Source organism: Carcharhinus amblyrhynchos, chromosome 2 (assembly GCF_965287045.1).
Source record: "Carcharhinus amblyrhynchos chromosome 2, sCarAmb.v2.hapA, whole genome shotgun sequence".
Taxonomy (NCBI): domain Eukaryota; kingdom Metazoa; phylum Chordata; class Chondrichthyes; order Carcharhiniformes; family Carcharhinidae; genus Carcharhinus; species Carcharhinus amblyrhynchos.
In genome coordinates, this window is record NC_137325.1 from 48,305,773 (window position 1) to 48,323,144 (window position 17,372).

Below are 17,372 nucleotides of genomic sequence, written 5' to 3' on the forward strand. Positions count from 1 at the left end.
TGTCCACTGTGTCCCGTGTTTGACTTCTGAGGAGAAGGCGCTATCTTGAATGCCCACCCCACCCCTGGAGGTAGAGAATCAGTGTCTTGAAGTTTCCAGTGACTGGTACCTCTTGTTTGTGAGTGATCAAATAATCGGAATAGGTTTTGTGCACAGGTCTCCTTTCAAATTTTTTTTGTTAATTTATTAGTCATGACTCTTTTAAAAGGGACCACTTATAGCCGCTTTATATTGAGACATAGCTGTAATTGGTTGAATCTAAGGGAATTAAGCAAAATTTCCAAGATGAAAATGTAGTCATCTGAAAAAAACTGTTATGCTGCAACATTATCCATTCACATTTGTTTCAAATATTACACAGGATATCAGTTTTTGATCCTGCTTTAGAGACTGATTTCATTGACAGACTTCCAGATTAAAATTTCCTGATATTGGGTTGCTAGTGAATGTAAATGTTCATCTTGAAGTCCTGTGGAATGAAGGGAGAAAGAGAAATAAGTTGATGATGGAGGTTCAGATTACAGAGAGCAACAGAAAAAGTTAAAAGGAATTTGATTTCTTGCACCCTGTGATAAGGGCGCAGTGCTCTCCCAACCTCGGTTCAGGGTACAATATCATTTCCCTATGGATAAGATAGGTGAGCAATTGAAAGTGAGTGGAAGCAAATGAGTAAGTGCACAAGCTTGAGTGCAAAAGAGTGAATTTGAGGACGTGGGAACAAGTATAAGATAAAATAGCTGTGATTGTGTGAGAGAGTAAGAAGTCTCACAACACCAGGTTAGAGTCCAACCAGTTTATCTGATAGTAATCCCACAAGTTTGGTGTTTAACGCCAGCATCTCAACATTGTGTGACAGAGTCAGTGAGTGAGAGTAAAATGGTCAAAGTTGATTGTGCGAGTTAGAAAGTGAATCAGTTTTGAGTGAGTGCAAGTTGAAATGAGTGAGCTTGAGAATGTGTGAGGGAATATGTGAGCGTGCAAAATATTAAGGGAGGGAATGAGAGATTGAGAATGGTAGAATAAATCTGAATAAGAAATCAAATAAATTGGCACAAGACGTGAGTGTGAGAGGAAATAAAAAAACAGAAAATGTTAAAAATACTTGAGCAAGTCTGGCAACATCTGTGGAGAGAAACAGTCAGAACTGCAAAAAATTAGCAATGTAACACATTTTGAGCAAGTGAAAGATGAAGGGAAAGAACAAACAGGAAGATCTTTGATAGGATGGAGAACAGGAGAAATTAAGTGATAAGTTTTCATGGTGCAAGGTCAAATGGAGTGATAATGGGACAAATAAAGAAACGAAGGAGGTGTCTGAATGAGGTGCGAATGACAGGATCCTAAATATCACCCTTGAAAAGTGAAGAAGAGCAAATACTGTTCCCATTGGTGGAAGGACTGCCAAGGAGATGACACTGATTTAAGGTAATTGGTGAAAGAAGAAATGACAACATGAGGAATAGCTCTTGATGCAATGAACAGTTAGGATCTGGAATGCATGGTCTGTGAGTGTAGTGGACACATTTCCGATTATGACTCTCAAAAGGACTAATTATCTAAAGAGGAAATATTTTTAGGGTTACGGTGAAAAGATGGGAGAGTGGAACTAGGTGAATTGCTCTTGCAGAGATACAGCAGATGGAATGGGCTGAATGGCCTCCTTTTGTGCCAGAAGCATTCTATGATCCGATGGTAATGGAGAAAGAAGAAAGTAAAATGCGAAGTGGAACAGAATGGGGGGCAGGTAGAGGTTACAATCTAAAGTCGTTGAACTCATTAATGAGATTAAAAGGCTGTAAAGTACCCAGTCAACAGGCAAGGTGCAGTCCATGAGCTGGTGTGAGTTTGACTGGGACAGAAAGGCAACATGGGAGTGAGATGGAGAATTAAAAGAACAAAAAGACTGGAAGCCCAGAGTCACACTTGTAGAATAAAGTACTGTGCATAGTGATCACCCATTCTGCAGTTAGTTCCACCCACCCACCATGTGAGAGACCACATAGTGAGCAGAGAATATAGTTGCTGAGTGAGTTACTGAGAACGGGTGATCGAGAAAAAAGGTGAGCACGAGCCAGTGAATCAGTGGAACTAATGGTAATTACTGATTAAAAATTAATTTGTTCTGGACTTTGCTGATCACCATCTGAAAAATGAGTACACTATGGATTGAACCCTTTCAGTACTGCTCTTCATTAATAGGGCCATTCTAAAGGTGGGGATCGATAGAGTACCGGTGGGTAGTAGCAGACACACCTGCCCACAGTCCCTCTTCTGAGCTAGTGTAAGTTTGAGTCTAAGCCTGGGACTGAGCTGTGGATGGGAGCAGACACAATTTCCCGCAGCCCCTGAGCTGTCAGGTTGGGATTGAGCTCCTGTAGATTGGAGCAGACACACTTTCCCATAGCCTCTGTCCTGAGCTGTCAGGTTGGGATTGAGCTCCTGTAGATTGGAGCAGACACACTTTCCCATAGCCTCTGTCCTGAGCTGTCACGTTGGGATTGAGCTCCTGTGGATTGGAGCAGACACACTTGTAACAGGCTGGGCTTGAGCTCCCGCCCACCTAGGGCCACAACCCCGCCCTGGATAGCAATGATTGACAGCTCGAAGAGCTCGTCGATTGGCCAGCGACCCCTGTCACTCAGAGAAGCCGGTGTGTGTGAGTGAAGAGAGCGAGAGATTTACTCACAAAGCCACATGTGTGAGGGGGAGTCAGCAGAGGGGCTGCTCAGCCTGTGCAACACTTCAGACAGATACAGTCAACACAGCAGAGGAGTGAGATAGCAGCAAGCTTCAATATTGCTGCAGACTCACTGCACCCAGAGAGAGAGAGAGAGCCGGCTTCCTGCAGCACCGCATTCACCTCACTGGAAGACAGCACAGCGACTAAAAGCAGCTCCAGCAGCCCGGTGGAGTGGCAGTGTAAAGCGGGCTGGACACCCAGCTTCCAGCCGGGGCTCTCGCTGCCAATGTACCTGTCAACCCAACCCGACCTCCTGATCAGCTGCAGCCCTACCAGCAAACTCCCCGCGTCGTGAAGCCAAACTTTTATTTATTGAACTGTTTTATTTCCCTCTCCTAAATCAAGAAGTTTTCATCAGGTGTTCCAGTTAAAGGGACAGCTGCCTCTGTTAAATACTGAAAACATTAGAGAAAAGAATGCAGGTTTTGGAGGATACAGTGGGCCCTTTGCCTTTTACTGACAGGGGGTCATTTTGCAGAAGAGTGTTTGCAGTCTTTCAGCTTCTCATACTGATGGGACTTCGCCTCAAGGCATGTTAGACTTGTCCATTAAAGTAGCCCTGTGTCTTTCTGTAAATTGGAATGTGGATTATATATTAGAGCAGGTCGTAATGCAAGTGCCAAAGTTTTAAACAAATTCATTAGCTCTGTGCATGTTTATGGTTGGCTGATTCTGTCTTTCAGAGTGACTTTGCTGGTGAAGCCATTCATGTTTCAGCTGCTGCAGGAGGTGAGAAGACAGTCCATCATCTGTCACCATTTGGGTGGCTGGAGCTGGCTGATAATAGCGGTGAGTATGAGGAGTTTGGGGTGGGATAAAGGAGATGCAGCTACTGCCCCCCCTCCCTCCCCCCGCCAGCTTTACCAGCACTCTCACATGCTGCATTCATGTTTACGTGGCGAAAGAAACATCACTCTTTCTCACTACAAACTGAGCCCCACGTTAGAAACAGCGCAGGAATGAGCAAAATCGCTAGAGGGCGCTTCTACACACAACTCGAGCTGCCACTGGAGCAGTTGTCAGAAGTGTGAAATACTTGGACCAGAATTCTTCAGCCTTGCACTTTACATTATGGTAGAATCATGTTATAAATATTGGAGCAATGCTTGAATACGTCTTAAATTCAACTTCAATTGTGCCTTTTCATTGCAAATTCTGTACTTTTTTTTATTCATTCGTGGGACATGGCTAGCCAGCATTTATTGCCCATCCCTCCTTCCCCTTGTTCAGAGGGCAGTTCAGAGTCAATCACGTTGCTGTGGCTCTGGAGTCACATATAAGCCAGGTAAGGGCAGCAGATTTCCTTCCCTAAAGGAACATAAGCGAATCAGGTGGGTCGTTCCGACAATCGACAATGATTTCACGGGTCATCAGTAGATTCTTAATTCCAGATTGTTTTTTGAATTCAGATTCCACCATCTGCCATGGCGGAATTCGAACCCAGTTCCCCTGAACATTAACCGAGTTTCTGAATTAATAATCTTGTGATAACACCACTAAGCCATCGTCTCCCCTTATATTGGTCACCAGATGTGACCAGTCGTCTAATCCTCGATTGCAGTGATCTTTTAAAAAAAACACTGAAATATCATTCAGGTTGTGTACTATCCATCAAGAGGACAAAAATCAAAATTTTGTGTATCAGTTGAACCAGATTGTTTGCAACTGAAGTTGCAAACATTGACAGCAAAATAAGTTTTCAACCACATCTCTCTGTCATTTAGACTGTGGGTGAGATTTTCCAGCTGCAGAAGATGGTGAGCCGTTCGCTGGTGACGGGATTCTCTGGCCCCTCTGCTGTCAATGGACTTCCCCGTTGAAGCTACCCCACGTTGGCGGATAACTCCAGCTGGGAATGCACTGCTGGTGGGACCAGAAAATTCCATCAACGTTATCGGCTGGAGAATCCTGCTCTATGTTGTTTCATCTCTGTAACATTGCCTGTATCTGCCACTGCCTCCAATCCTCTGCTGTTAAAACTCACACCGTGCTTTTGTTAGCTCCAGACTTGACTTTCTAACTACTGCTGGTTGCCCTCACATATCTGACCTCTCATGAGCTTGAAGGCATCGAAAGCTTTCCTGCCTCATTCATCATTGACTCCCGTGCCTGCTGACCAACAATGGCTCCTGGTTAAACAGTGCCTCAATTTTCGAAATCTCATCCTCGTTTTCAACCCTGTCCATGGCCTAGCCCCTCCTAATCTCTGTAATCTCCTCCAAGCCCACAATCTTTTGAGGTATCTTTGCTCCTCTAACTCGAATCTTTGGAACATCCCTAATTTTAATCTCCCCACTGTTGATGGCTGTGCCTTCGGTTGCATCTGCTCTGGAATTCCCTCCCTAAATCTTGTCTTCTGTCTAACCCCTTTACCACATTCCTTAATAGTTGCATCTTTTACCAAGCTTTTGGTTATCTTCCTTAGCATTACCTTATGTGTCATATTTCATTTTCTAATGCTTCCTAAGAGCCTTGTTGGGACATTTTGTTATGTTAAATGTGATATATAAGCACAAGTTACTGCTGTTGTGAACCCTTTAAATTGACGGATGGCTTATAGACTAAATGTGGACTTTTGGTTACAATGGAACTATTTTACGATGATAAAGGTTTGTATTTCTGAATGTTTAAACTGATATTATTATAGCCCTGTTTGTATATTCATGCTAAAGCAACAAACAATGAGTCAATCAATGACACAATGTTCCATAATCTCTTGGTACTCTTAAGCAGAAGTTTATTCCAGACCTGTAGAAATAGTGCTCATTAAATCTAACTGTATATGGTTCATCCAAAGATGGTAGTGCAGAAAGTGATCCATTTTAGCGTAACAGCTGATGTTCACACACAGGATCACTGGCCAGCAGTCAGGAGCAGGTAAATTGCTTGTTTCTTTCCTTCCTCATCTCAGGATAGCTTCAACTGCATTGCAACTTGCCGGTTTCTGTGCCTCCTCAGACTGTCCAAAAGTCCAAAAGATGTGCTGGTTAGGTGCACTGACCATCTGAGTTCTCTCGCAATGTACCCGGTTAGGGGTATGTACCATGGTTAGGTGCCGGAGCGCGGCGTCGCAGGGATTTTCACAGTAGCTTAATTGCAATGTTAATGTAAGCCTGCCTGTGACACTAAGAAATAAATTTTATCTGTGAGCACTCAAATGATTGAATCACTTGGATGCACAAGTACAGAATGTTAAATGCTAATAATGCCACGGAATTTTCTCTTGCACCAGAATATGTCTATACATATTTCCCATGTGTAAACAAGTTTCCCAACCTTTTGAACAAGGTTCTCTTTTACACGGTTGGGTGCCTCGGGGGAATATTGAATTTATTTTTAAATGTCCGTGCCTTCCCCTTATTCTAGTGGGGTTGCTTGAAGTAGAAGGTCAGGTATTTTTAAATTGTGTTGATCATGAGTTGTTGAGAGCTTTGGATAAATTATGTTTTTAAGTAGAATGTATGATGCAGCACTTAAAAAGTGAAACAGCTGTGTATTATGGTGGCTTTGATTAAATTGTAGCCATTGTAATTTTGAAGTGAAGAAAGGTTGGAATGCTGCACCCTTAGGTTTGAAATGCTGTACTTATGCTCTGGAAATGAACTCACTTTGTCAGGTTTCAAGAGGTTGGGTGTGCAAGTGTCAAGTGCATCACTAAATGCATGCTTAATTCATGAAGTAATCCTTTTTAGTGTATATGTTCAGCATCATTACATAGAATAATGAATGGGATTATTTTCCTCCATAATTAGTCATTAAGTAGATTATGTATCCTAGGAAACTTGAGTTTTGATTTACATGTGAGCTAAATTGCACAATAAAAGCACAATCGCTAATCAAATAGTTGAACATGTTATGGCACTAGCCCTGTTTTTTTTTAATCAATTGTCCAACCCAGTGCCGACTGTTCTAATTTTTCTCTTCAAAAATCACCAAAGAGCACCGATGTTCTTGTACGTGCAGTGTAACATCTGGAATATTATGGATGGTTGAGCATAATGATTAACAAGCTATTTTAAGGTATTGCTTACATTGTGTCAAGGGGATTCTCATAGGTACTAAAGTTGCTGAAAATATCTTGTTAACTGGCTATACCCTCAATATTCAGTATTTATATACCCAACAACTGGATGCCATTACATTATTAACACCATGTGTTATTTGTGTGAACACACTTAATCGCCCATTTAAAAAAAAACATGAAATTGCTTGTTCATCTCGATTCATGTAATAATTCCTGCCTTCAGCATCTTGGTTCAGCTGCAGATTAACTGGTCACCTGGAGAGGAAGGAAATTTAGATAACCTGTACATACAAACTATTCTTAAATTACCATATTTAATATACTGATATGGACATGGTTAGGTGCTAGCTTACATGCTGGTGATTCCTACACGGATTGCATTTATATAGAGTCTTTAACTTAGTAAAACGCTCCAAGGAGCTTCGCAGAGGCATGGTCAAACTATTTTCCATTCAAACCTTTTTGCCTGGCTCAGATCTAAGCACATTAGAAGTTATCTAAGGTAAAACAGTTAAAAATCAGTATTGCAGTTAGACTCAGTGGGGCAGTCATGAGCATTTAAACTACAAAATTTGGTACTTGGTTACATACTTGGCCACAGAGATCAGATCTTACAGGTTTAATTCTTTTGTTTGTGCTGAAAAAGCTAATTTCCATTAAAACAGCAGTTGTGGTCCCATGGCTGCCCTCAGGTTAGGGAAGGGGAAAAACAAGCAATTTACCTGCTCCTGGCTGCTGTCCAGTGATCCTGCTCACTAGTGCTTTGTGTGTGAATATCAGGTGAGGACAACATTTTGCTTGGCTATGATCTTACACTTGGTTAACTAGAAACATAGAATCTCTACAGTGCAGAACGATGCTATTTGGCCTATCAAGTTGGTACCAACTCTCTCATGGAATGTTTTACACAAATCCTCTTCCCCAACCTTTTCCTGTAACCTTACACATTTTGGGACACTAAGGGGCAAGTTGACAGGGCCAATCCAGCTAACCTGCACGTCTTTGGTGTGTGGGAGGAAACCGGAAGACCCGGAGAAAACCCATACAGACACTGGGAGGACGTGCAAACTCCACACAATAACCAATAGTTGTTAATGCTGGCAGTCCAACCTTCTAAAAGAAGAATGGCCACTTGGTTAAATTTTGGATCTTGGTTAAGGTAATGGGTCTTTATTTGATTGGCAGTCATAACCAGTGGGGTTCCACAGGGGCTTGTGCTTGGACCCCATCAATTCACGTTATAAATGATTTGGAAGAGGGAACTGAATTATTGTCTCCAAATTTGCAGATGAGACAAAGTTGGGTGGGAAGGTGAGCTGTAAAGAGGGTGCAGAGATACTTCAGCATGATTTGGACGGACTGAATGTGTGGGCGTCTGCATGTTCAGATGCAGTATAATATGGATAAATGTGAGGTTATCCACTTTGATAGGAATAATAGATTATTACTTGAATGGGTGTAAATTAAGAGAGGTGGATACTCAATGAGACCTTGGAATTCTGTGTATCAATCATCAAAAGTAAGCGCGCAGGTACAGTAGGTAATAAAGAAGGCAAATGGTATGTTGGTCTTCATAGTGAGAGAATTTGAGTGTAGGGAGAGGGATGTTTTGTTGCAATTATATAGGGCATTGGTGAGGAGTATTGTGTGCTGTTGTGATGTCCTTATCTGAGGAAGGATGTCCTTGCTATAGGAAGATACAGCAAGGTTTTACCAGGCTAATTCCTGGGATGGCAGATCTGTCATTTGAGGAGAGACTGTCAGTTAGGATTATATTCACTGGAGTTTAGAAGAGTCAGAGGGGATCTCATAGAAGATTATAAAATTCTAAAGAAGAGGTTTAGACAGGGTAGATTCAAAAAGAATGTTCCCAATGGTTGGGGAGTCCAGAACTAGAGGTCTTGTTTGAGAATAAAGGGTAAACCTTTTAGAACTGAGGTGAGGAGAAATATCTTCACCCAGAGAGTGGTGAATGTGTGGAATTCACTACCACTGAATGTAGTTGAGGCCAAAACATCTGATTTGGCTTCAACTACAGAAATTACAGAAGGTGAAGTGGCATGGGATCAGAGGTGAGCTGGCAAGTTGGATACAAAACTGGCTCGGTCAAAGATGACAGAAGGTAGCAGTGGAAGGGTGCATTTCTGAATGGAGGGCTGTGACAACTGTTGTTCCTCAGGGATCACTGCTGGAATCTTTGCTGTTGTAATATCTATAAATGATTTGGAGGAAAATGTAACTGGATTGATTAGTAAGTTTGCGGAAGATACCAAGTTCGGTGGATTTGCAAATAGCATTGAGGACAATCAGAGGATACAACAGGATATAGATCAGTTGGAGACTTGGATGGAGAGATGGCAGATGGAGTTTAATCTGGACAAATGTGAGGTAATATGTTTTGGAAGATCTAATACAGATAGGAAATATATGGTAAATGGCAGAACCCTTAACAGTATTGATAGGCAAAGGGATCTGGGTGCACAGGTAGACAGGTCACTGAAAGGGGTAATGCAGGTCGAGAAGGTAGTCAAGAAGGCATACAGCATGCTTGCCTTCATCGACCGGGGCATTGAGTTTAAAAATTGGCAAGTCATGTTGCAGTTTTATCGAAGCTTAATTAAGCTGCACTTGGAATATAGTATGCAGTTCTGGTTGCCACACTACCAGAAGGAGGTGGAGGTTTTGGAGAAGGTACAGAAAAGATTTACCAGGCTGTTGCCTGGTATGAGGAGAGGTTGGAGAAACTTGGTTTGTTCTCGGTGGAGCGATGAAGGTTGAGGGGAGACCTGATAGAAGTCTATAAGATTATGAAAGGCATGGATAGTCAGTTTTTTCCCAGGGTGGAAGAGTCAATTACTAAGGGGCATAAGGTTTAAGGTGCAAGGGGCAAGGTTTGAAGGAGATGTACAAGGCAGATTTTTTTACACAGAGTAGAGGGTGCCTGGAACTCGTTGCCGGGGAATGTGGTGGAAGCGGATGCAGTAGTGACTTGACAAGTACATGAATAGGATAGGAATAGAGGGACATAGTCCCCGGAAGGATAGGGGGTTTTAGTTAAGTCAGGCAGCATGGTCGGTGCAGGCTTGGAGGACCGAAGGGCCTGTTCCTGTGCTGTAATTTTCTTTCTTCTTTGTTCAAGAAGAAAATAGATATAACTCTTGGGGCTAAAGAGATCAAGGGATATGGGAGGAATCAGGATATTGAATTTGATGATCAGCCATGATCAAGATGAAAGGCAGAGCAGGCTTGAAGGGCTGAATGGCCTACTCCTGCTTCTAGTATCTACGTTTCTATGTATTGATTTCCCAAATAGAATCAGTGATTCCCAAGAAATTGAGTCGGGGGCGGGTGGGAATAATGCTTTACTATTTCACCAAAATGTATATTGTACATTTAGTTCCTTCCATATAAGATAAAGTAGAAACTGAAATGAATTATAAGAGTGATACATTATATTATAAGCAACAAAAATGAAACTTGTGCCTTATCAGTAGTATCTCATTTTCATATATTTTTAAAGATTTGCAAAACAAAACTCATGTGAATGATTTTTGTGTTTCTTGACAACTTGCTTTTGTTGTGTGATTTTAGTTTTCCACAAATGACTTCAACTCTGGAGTTGTACCAAGGGAAAGCCAGTGACCTTTTATTGTTCATTCAGAGATAAAGCATTGTCCAATTCTTGTTTTAAAGAACCGAGCTGTAGAGAGGCAAAATGCAATTTCATAGTTGTGATTTCCTCACTTAGGAAGTTTGCATTTTATTTGAGCCCAAAAGGACATACTAAGGAGGATTGACAGATGCAACTCATTAGGAAAGAAAGAACAAATCTATGGTGTTCCCCTCCCCATTCCCACCAAAACCTCCAGTTCTTAGATTTGGGAAAAGCAGCAGTCATAATTTCAAAATATTGTGTGTGGGCTGGGTGAGAAGGATCAGGAGAGAATTGCCATTAACATCTCATTTGCTCCTTGGTTTTCTCAAATGTAGTACTAAAGTATTTGAGTTCTAGATTCATGCTTCTGTAAAGGTCTTCAGTGCTCCTTCAATTTATTATTTTGCTTGCATTGTTCAATAAGTACTTGTTCCTATCTACACCAAGTATCAGTAGCAATGGATTTGAATAATTTGCTATCAATTTTCAATGGATACCTGCCCGATTAAATCTACCGCTTAGATGTGGTGGTACAGCGGTTAGCACTGCTGCCTCACAGTGCTAGGGGCCCAGGTTCAATTCCTGGCTTGGGTCACTGGCTGTGCAGAGTTCGCACATTCTCCCCATGTCTGAATGAGTTTTCTCCAGGTGCTCTGGTTTCCTCCCACAATCTGAAAGATGTTCTGGTTATGTAGATTAGCCATGCTAAATTCTCCCTTAGTGTACTCAAACAGGTGCCGGAATGTGGCGACTAGGGGATTTTCACAGTAACTTCATTGTAGTATTAATGCAAGCCTACTTGTGACACTAATAAATAAACTAAACTATTCTATGGCTAATTTTAGTATATAATTTCTTTCAGTCCATGCTGCCATTTCATCATGACAGATTTCTGATGTGCCAGTTCTTCCTTCCATACATGTCTAGAGATGTATTCTCGTGCCGCACATATTTATTTTGTTTAAAGTTTTGATTCTAATATTTTCAAAGCTTTAAACCATCTTATTGTAAATATGAGTTGGCTTTAATGCATATGAATTTTATTTTCTAAATGTTTTGAACTCTGGAAATACTCAAATTGGACAATTATTTCTCACTACATTTTCAGTAACCTCAAGCTTGAAGTAATTTTAAGGAGCATTAAGAGTGAGCAGCCCAAAACATGTAATAAGCACAAATAAAAATCTGCTTTTAACTGAATGAATTTAAAGTGGAATCATTGCAAATATGTTTTTATAGTTAGGTATTAAATGAGGCAGGGCAGCTTTAAGACCAGCACATTAATAGATATGGTTGTATTTTTGCAGAATACGAAATTGTAACTCCATATGAAGCTGACAGCAGTGGTGATCATATCTCTCTATCAGTGATTCATCCGCAGAGAAAGAAACGATCAGTTCGTAGTATCGGTGATGAATCTCTCTATTTCAAACTCAGTGGGTTTGGCCAGGACTTTCATTTGGAGCTAAGAACTTCTGAAGGCCTAATGCCTCCTGGATTTACAGTGCAGACTTTAGGAAAACAAGGCTTAAAATCTGTAGAGCATTATCACCCAGAGGAGCTGTGCTTCTATCAAGGTGCTTTAATATCACATAACAACTCTTCAGTGGCACTTTCTACATGCAAAGGCTTGGTGAGTCAAACAAACTATTTTTAAAGGTGCTAAGTAATTGTTGTAGAAAGACATTTTGAAGGGGCAGCATGTTAAGCTGATTTCTGAAAGAAGACTGCTTTGCTAACCCTCTTTTCAATTTATGGGACAAATTTTATGACAGCAGGCACACTTTGTTACAGCACAGCATTTAATAAAAATAACTTTCTAATGGAAAATGAGCACTTTCAAAATGTATGCAATAATTCTAATGTTAATGCTGTAGGCAGTGAAAATCTGTAACTGAATTTTAATAAGTGCGTGATGTTACTATTTATTGTATGATGATGGCATAAATCTTTTGATGTTTTAATGTTTCTCCTTCGCCAAAGAGGTAGTACAGACAGGGTCAGTTTTATGTTAACTTCTAAGCCATCAGTGCTAAAAAAAACTGGTTATAGTTATAACATTTATACAAGGCTTGCTTGAAAGATCAAGTTTCCCAACCTGGTGCATCTAGGATTCATGTAGTCACTGAAAAACTTGTTACAAAAATGAAATGATACTTTTGCTGTTGTCTCTGATGTTGAAGGATGAATGATGATGATAATGATGAGCACACAAACAGATTTAATACATTACTGAATATGAATTAAAATCAACAACTAATCTTGTTATGTTAACTTTGGACACCTAAAAGACCAATTATAACTGCCAGTAAGATGGAGCAGGTGGCATTCCTGCTTGGAAGTGAGAGTTGGATGGCTGACAGATTTTATCTGAAAGGCACCAGTCAGCTGCTGAGCTGTTTTGAGTGGTTAAGGGCAGACGGCCGTAAGGTAAGTCACAGGGAAAGGATGTTCCAACAGCTTTATGGTTGGATAGTGGTGCAAACTATAGGCAACAGAAACTCAGATCTTATTTGAGAATTCTGGTTGTCATGTATATATGAGAAGGTGGGAGTTGACATGATAAGGGTAAGATTGTGTATTGTTTATTTTGAGGAAAATCTATAGGTAAATTTATAGCAAGTAGCTGATTCTCCTTTCCTAAAATAATTTGATGCTCATAAAGCTTTTCTTCATTGTTGCATTTTTTTTCAGCATGTATTTGTTGCTGTTTTGCTTCCAATATTTGCAACATGTTTGTATATTATTAACAAACAGCCAATTGCACCCATTGCGCATATGGAGGCTTATACATAATAATCCCATAACATTTTTCAGATTTCACCAGGGTGCCTTTGTGTTCTATCCCACGGATCAGTTAAATAAGTCAATATAATTTTTATCTGTAATCGTGTAGATTTACTTAGTCCTTACCCAGTGGGCCTGCAGTTCTACTTTTAAGGCAGAGGTGGAGATATTCTTGGCAAAGTGGGTGATAGGTTATCAGAAATAGGCAGAGTGCAGGTTTGAGGTTACTGTTAGAGCAGCTATGATCTTAATGGTGGAGTAGGCTCAAGGGGCCAAATGGCCTTCTCCTGCCCCTTTTTCGCATAGGTGTTTGGAGCATTTGGGGATCTTCACAATGCAGAAATTAAGATCTACTTTAATGTTGGGTAATGTGAAGGATGATTTTTGAGCCTGTATTAGTGCTATCAGGATAATTCAAAGAATTCCAATAGTAAAGGGAATAAACGTTCAAACTGCATTTGAAGAGAGTGCTGATTGTTTGGCAAGTGGATTCTGGTCGAGGTGTTGCCGTGCAAATTACATCAGTAAACAGTTAACAATTAATTTGTCAAATTCAAACCAGGTAGGTCAACTCGAGTCAAGACATTGCCTCGGGGAATGAATCAGGGATTGGCTGGCCCCCAAACTTCTGTTTAATTGAAAAATGATGCAAATGCATGGATATGTTCTTTTGCAAAGGACAGAGTCTTGTGTGTGAATATAGGCAGCTTCTAGCATGTGTAAGTGAGCCACACTGCCAGTCTGATCATAATCTTAAATTGATTTTCAGTTTAATTCTTAGCGTGGTTGAGATTATTTAATAAGTGCTATCCAATTGCAAAATCACATTTAATGTTGGGCACCATATTTCGAGTTTTGCAAGCGTGGGTTGGTTGGGTACAGCCTGAGAGTGCCAAACAATCAGCACTCTCTTCAAATGCAGTATGAATGTCTGTTTCCTTTACTATTGGAATTCTTGTGAATTATCCTGATACCATGAACACAGGCTCAAAAATCGCCCTTAACATTACCTAACATTAAAGTAGATCTTCCAAATTTCTGCATTTTGAAGATTTCCACAAATGCCCCAATACTTATGCGAACAAGGGGCAGGAGAAGGCCATTTGGCTCCTCGAGTCTGCTCCACCATTAAGATCATGGCTGCTCTGATAGTATGAACCACCGAAGGGACTTGCTGTATGATATGATCCACTAGTCATTGGAATGAACTGCATATATACCTCAAATTCATTTACATTGATCCATTTGTGTGAAAGGCAGAACACCTTTTGATTGGACAGCAGCATCCTTTTAGTAGAGAATACCCACTCAACTTGCTACTACATACAGTGTAAAATGGCTAGCCTCACCTCAGACCCCTCACCCTTTGAGGTACACTGGATACTTTCTGGACTGAAAGTGATGGCCTTAGGCCCGTTCATGAGTTTATGCAATATACAGTGAACAATGATTTGATCAGGGTGGCCATTATTCCACAGGATAGTTTTGTTGCAACCTTTTTCAGCATCGTGATTACATGGTGAGCAAATGGTTTGGAAACTGTTTATGATGTTGCCAGCAAGCCCATCTTACAGTGCATGGAACTGTAGGAATCCCAAAGAATATATTGACCAATGAAGATAAGCTGTAGTAGAGAACCCTTTGGCAGATTTACAACTAATACAGCAAGCTCATTTGAATGTTCCAATGAGTGCAGAATGGAACCTATTCAAGTGTGTAAGTCCCTACATTCAGCCATGGATTAACATTTAGCAAATATATTACCTTTGTACCTGAAATATGCAAGGGCTAGGAAGTTATGTGTCGTTCTGTCAAAGATGCATTAGTCCTTTATTCAACTAAACAAAAGCTTGGGGAACAGCTATTCCCCAGTTCATTCCCCATGACAATGCCTTGACCAATTAGAATCGACCTGCCTGGTTTGTATTTGAAGCATGGCAGTTAACTGTTCCTGGGTGCATTCCCCATTGCAACCAATCAACATTCTCTTCTCATGCAGTATAAATTGATGTTCCCTTCAATATTGGTATTCTTACCAGCTGTCCTGATGATGAGTGCAAGACAAAAAGTTTCAACAGCATATCCTTCTTTCAGCAACTTTCAAGTTCTATACTAAATAACTATTTGCTCACTGCCTTGGCAGTGCTCCTGAAGTCGTGATGGTAAAATAACAGACTTGAGATTTCATATACCAACACGGAGACTCCAGTTGCTATGTGAATGAAGATCTGGGTGTGCACTTCCTGGGTCAGACTTCTAGTATTTGTTTTCAACTACAACGTAAGATACACAAAATCAAAAGATATCTTTCACAAATGAACAAAGCTCATAAATTCAGCTGATGGTTTTCTAAAGCATAGCTAAACGCTAGATACTGAACCATTTGTATGTATCACCAAAACTTTTTGTATCTTAGTTTCAGGATAAATGATTGCTTCTTTTGCAATCAAAACATTTTTCTATCTGAATAATGCCATGATTTCCAAGTATGAGCGACAATGAATATTATTTGGTAGTTAACCTATATCTCAACCACTTGTTACCATAGAATCAATTGAAAATGATCAGCCAGATTTGAAAATGATTATTCAAACTTTGTAAAGCCGATTGTATGAACAGACTTAGAATTTTCTGACCTGTCTTTTTCATGAGCACTGTTCTCTGTTGGAGGCATCTGATCTTAAAATCATCCCTTCAGAAGCTTTTCACAGTTTGCAATATGACAGACCTTCCTATCCATCACAATCACCTTGTGTACAAGCCTGCACATCTGCAGTACTCTACAATATGAAGTAAGCTGGATCTGTGTGTGTGTGTGTGTGTGTGTGTGTGTGTGTGTGTGTAGGTAGGTAGTTTAAGCAATCAAGTGCACATTGTGAAATAGTAAATGCTTAACAGATACGTGGGTTAGTTCATGCTGTTGAGCAAAGGAGGGCTATTTTTAATGTCCACTGCAATACTAAAATGCCCAGTGAGTAACACATTGTGCTACTTGCTACTGTTATACGAGAGCTGATGGATCATCACTTAAAGGCTGAATTTCACTAGTGACCATTCTCATTGCAATGTGCTCACCAAGGACTGAAGCGCTTCAAGATGGAAGATGCCCAATCAGCTGTGGTGATTAGGAATGTGCCATAAATCCAAGATAGCCATTATTGCTATCATTTCATAAATACATTGTTAAAAACGAGCTACCTCTGGAGCTGCTGGGTCCACGTGGAGATGGTAGCCCCACAATATTCATAAGTGAGAAAAATAAGGATTTTTAAGAACATAATGATGAACAGACAGCAATATATTTTAAAGTCAGGATGGTATGTGACTTGGGAGAAGAACTTGGTGGTGGTGGCATTCATGTGTGTCTGCTGCCCTTGTCCTTTTAGAGGATTGTGAGTTTGAAAGGTGCTTCCAAAACAGCCTTGGCCAGTTGTTGCCATGCATCTTATAGGTAGTAAGAACATACTGTACTTGTGGTGGAGGACATAAAGAAGTAAGGTGGTGCCGACCAAACAGGCTGTTTTATCTGAGATGGTGTTGAGCTTCTTGAGTGTTTTTGGAGCTGCACTTATTCAGGTAAGTGGGGAGTATTCTTGGCTTGTATCTTGTATGTGGTGGATGGGCTTTGTGGAATAAGAAGATGTGTCGCTTGCCGCAGAAGACCCAGCTTCTAATCTTGTGTAGCATGAGTATTTATATGGCTGGTTTAGTGGTGACCCCAGTGATGGGGAATTTAAGGATAGCAATGTCCTTAATGTCAAGGAAAGGTGTTTTGACTTTTCTAGCAGGAGATGGACACTGCCTCACAATTGCGATGTGACTGTTACTTGCCCAAAAGACCTGGATGTTATTCGGGTGTACAGCATGTGGGTATAGAGAGCTTCTTTATTTGATAGGTTATAAATGGATTTGAAAACTTGCAATTGTCAGCCAACATTGCCACTTGTGTCCTTATTTTGGAAAGAAGGTCATTGAACAAGCAGCTGAAGATGTTTGGGACTAGGACGCTACCCTGAGGGACTCCTGCAGTGACGTTGGGGAACTGAAATGATTGATTTTGGTGGTTGGATGTCATCTTTTTCTGTGTTAGGCAAGGTATCAATCATTGGATCCACATCAAACACAAATAATCCTTTAATAGCCTCTTTAAGTCCTACAGTAAACCT

At 40.7% G+C, this 17,372-nt stretch overlaps 1 protein-coding gene across 1 annotated transcript in view; it reads left to right on the forward strand.

The window, feature by feature from the left end:
• The first annotated feature begins 2,742 nt into the window (after positions 1 to 2,742).
• The window catches only part of adamts16 (ADAM metallopeptidase with thrombospondin type 1 motif, 16), a 226,589-nt gene continuing 211,959 nt past the window's right edge, over positions 2,743 to 17,372 (forward strand). Inside the window, exons 1-3 of the mRNA XM_080216078.1 lie at positions 2,743 to 3,270; positions 3,424 to 3,529; positions 11,727 to 12,052. Of these exons, the coding sequence (XP_080072204.1) occupies positions 3,157 to 3,270; positions 3,424 to 3,529; positions 11,727 to 12,052 (546 nt within the window). The 5' untranslated portion in view covers positions 2,743 to 3,156. The remainder of the gene's footprint in view (positions 3,271 to 3,423; positions 3,530 to 11,726; positions 12,053 to 17,372) is intronic.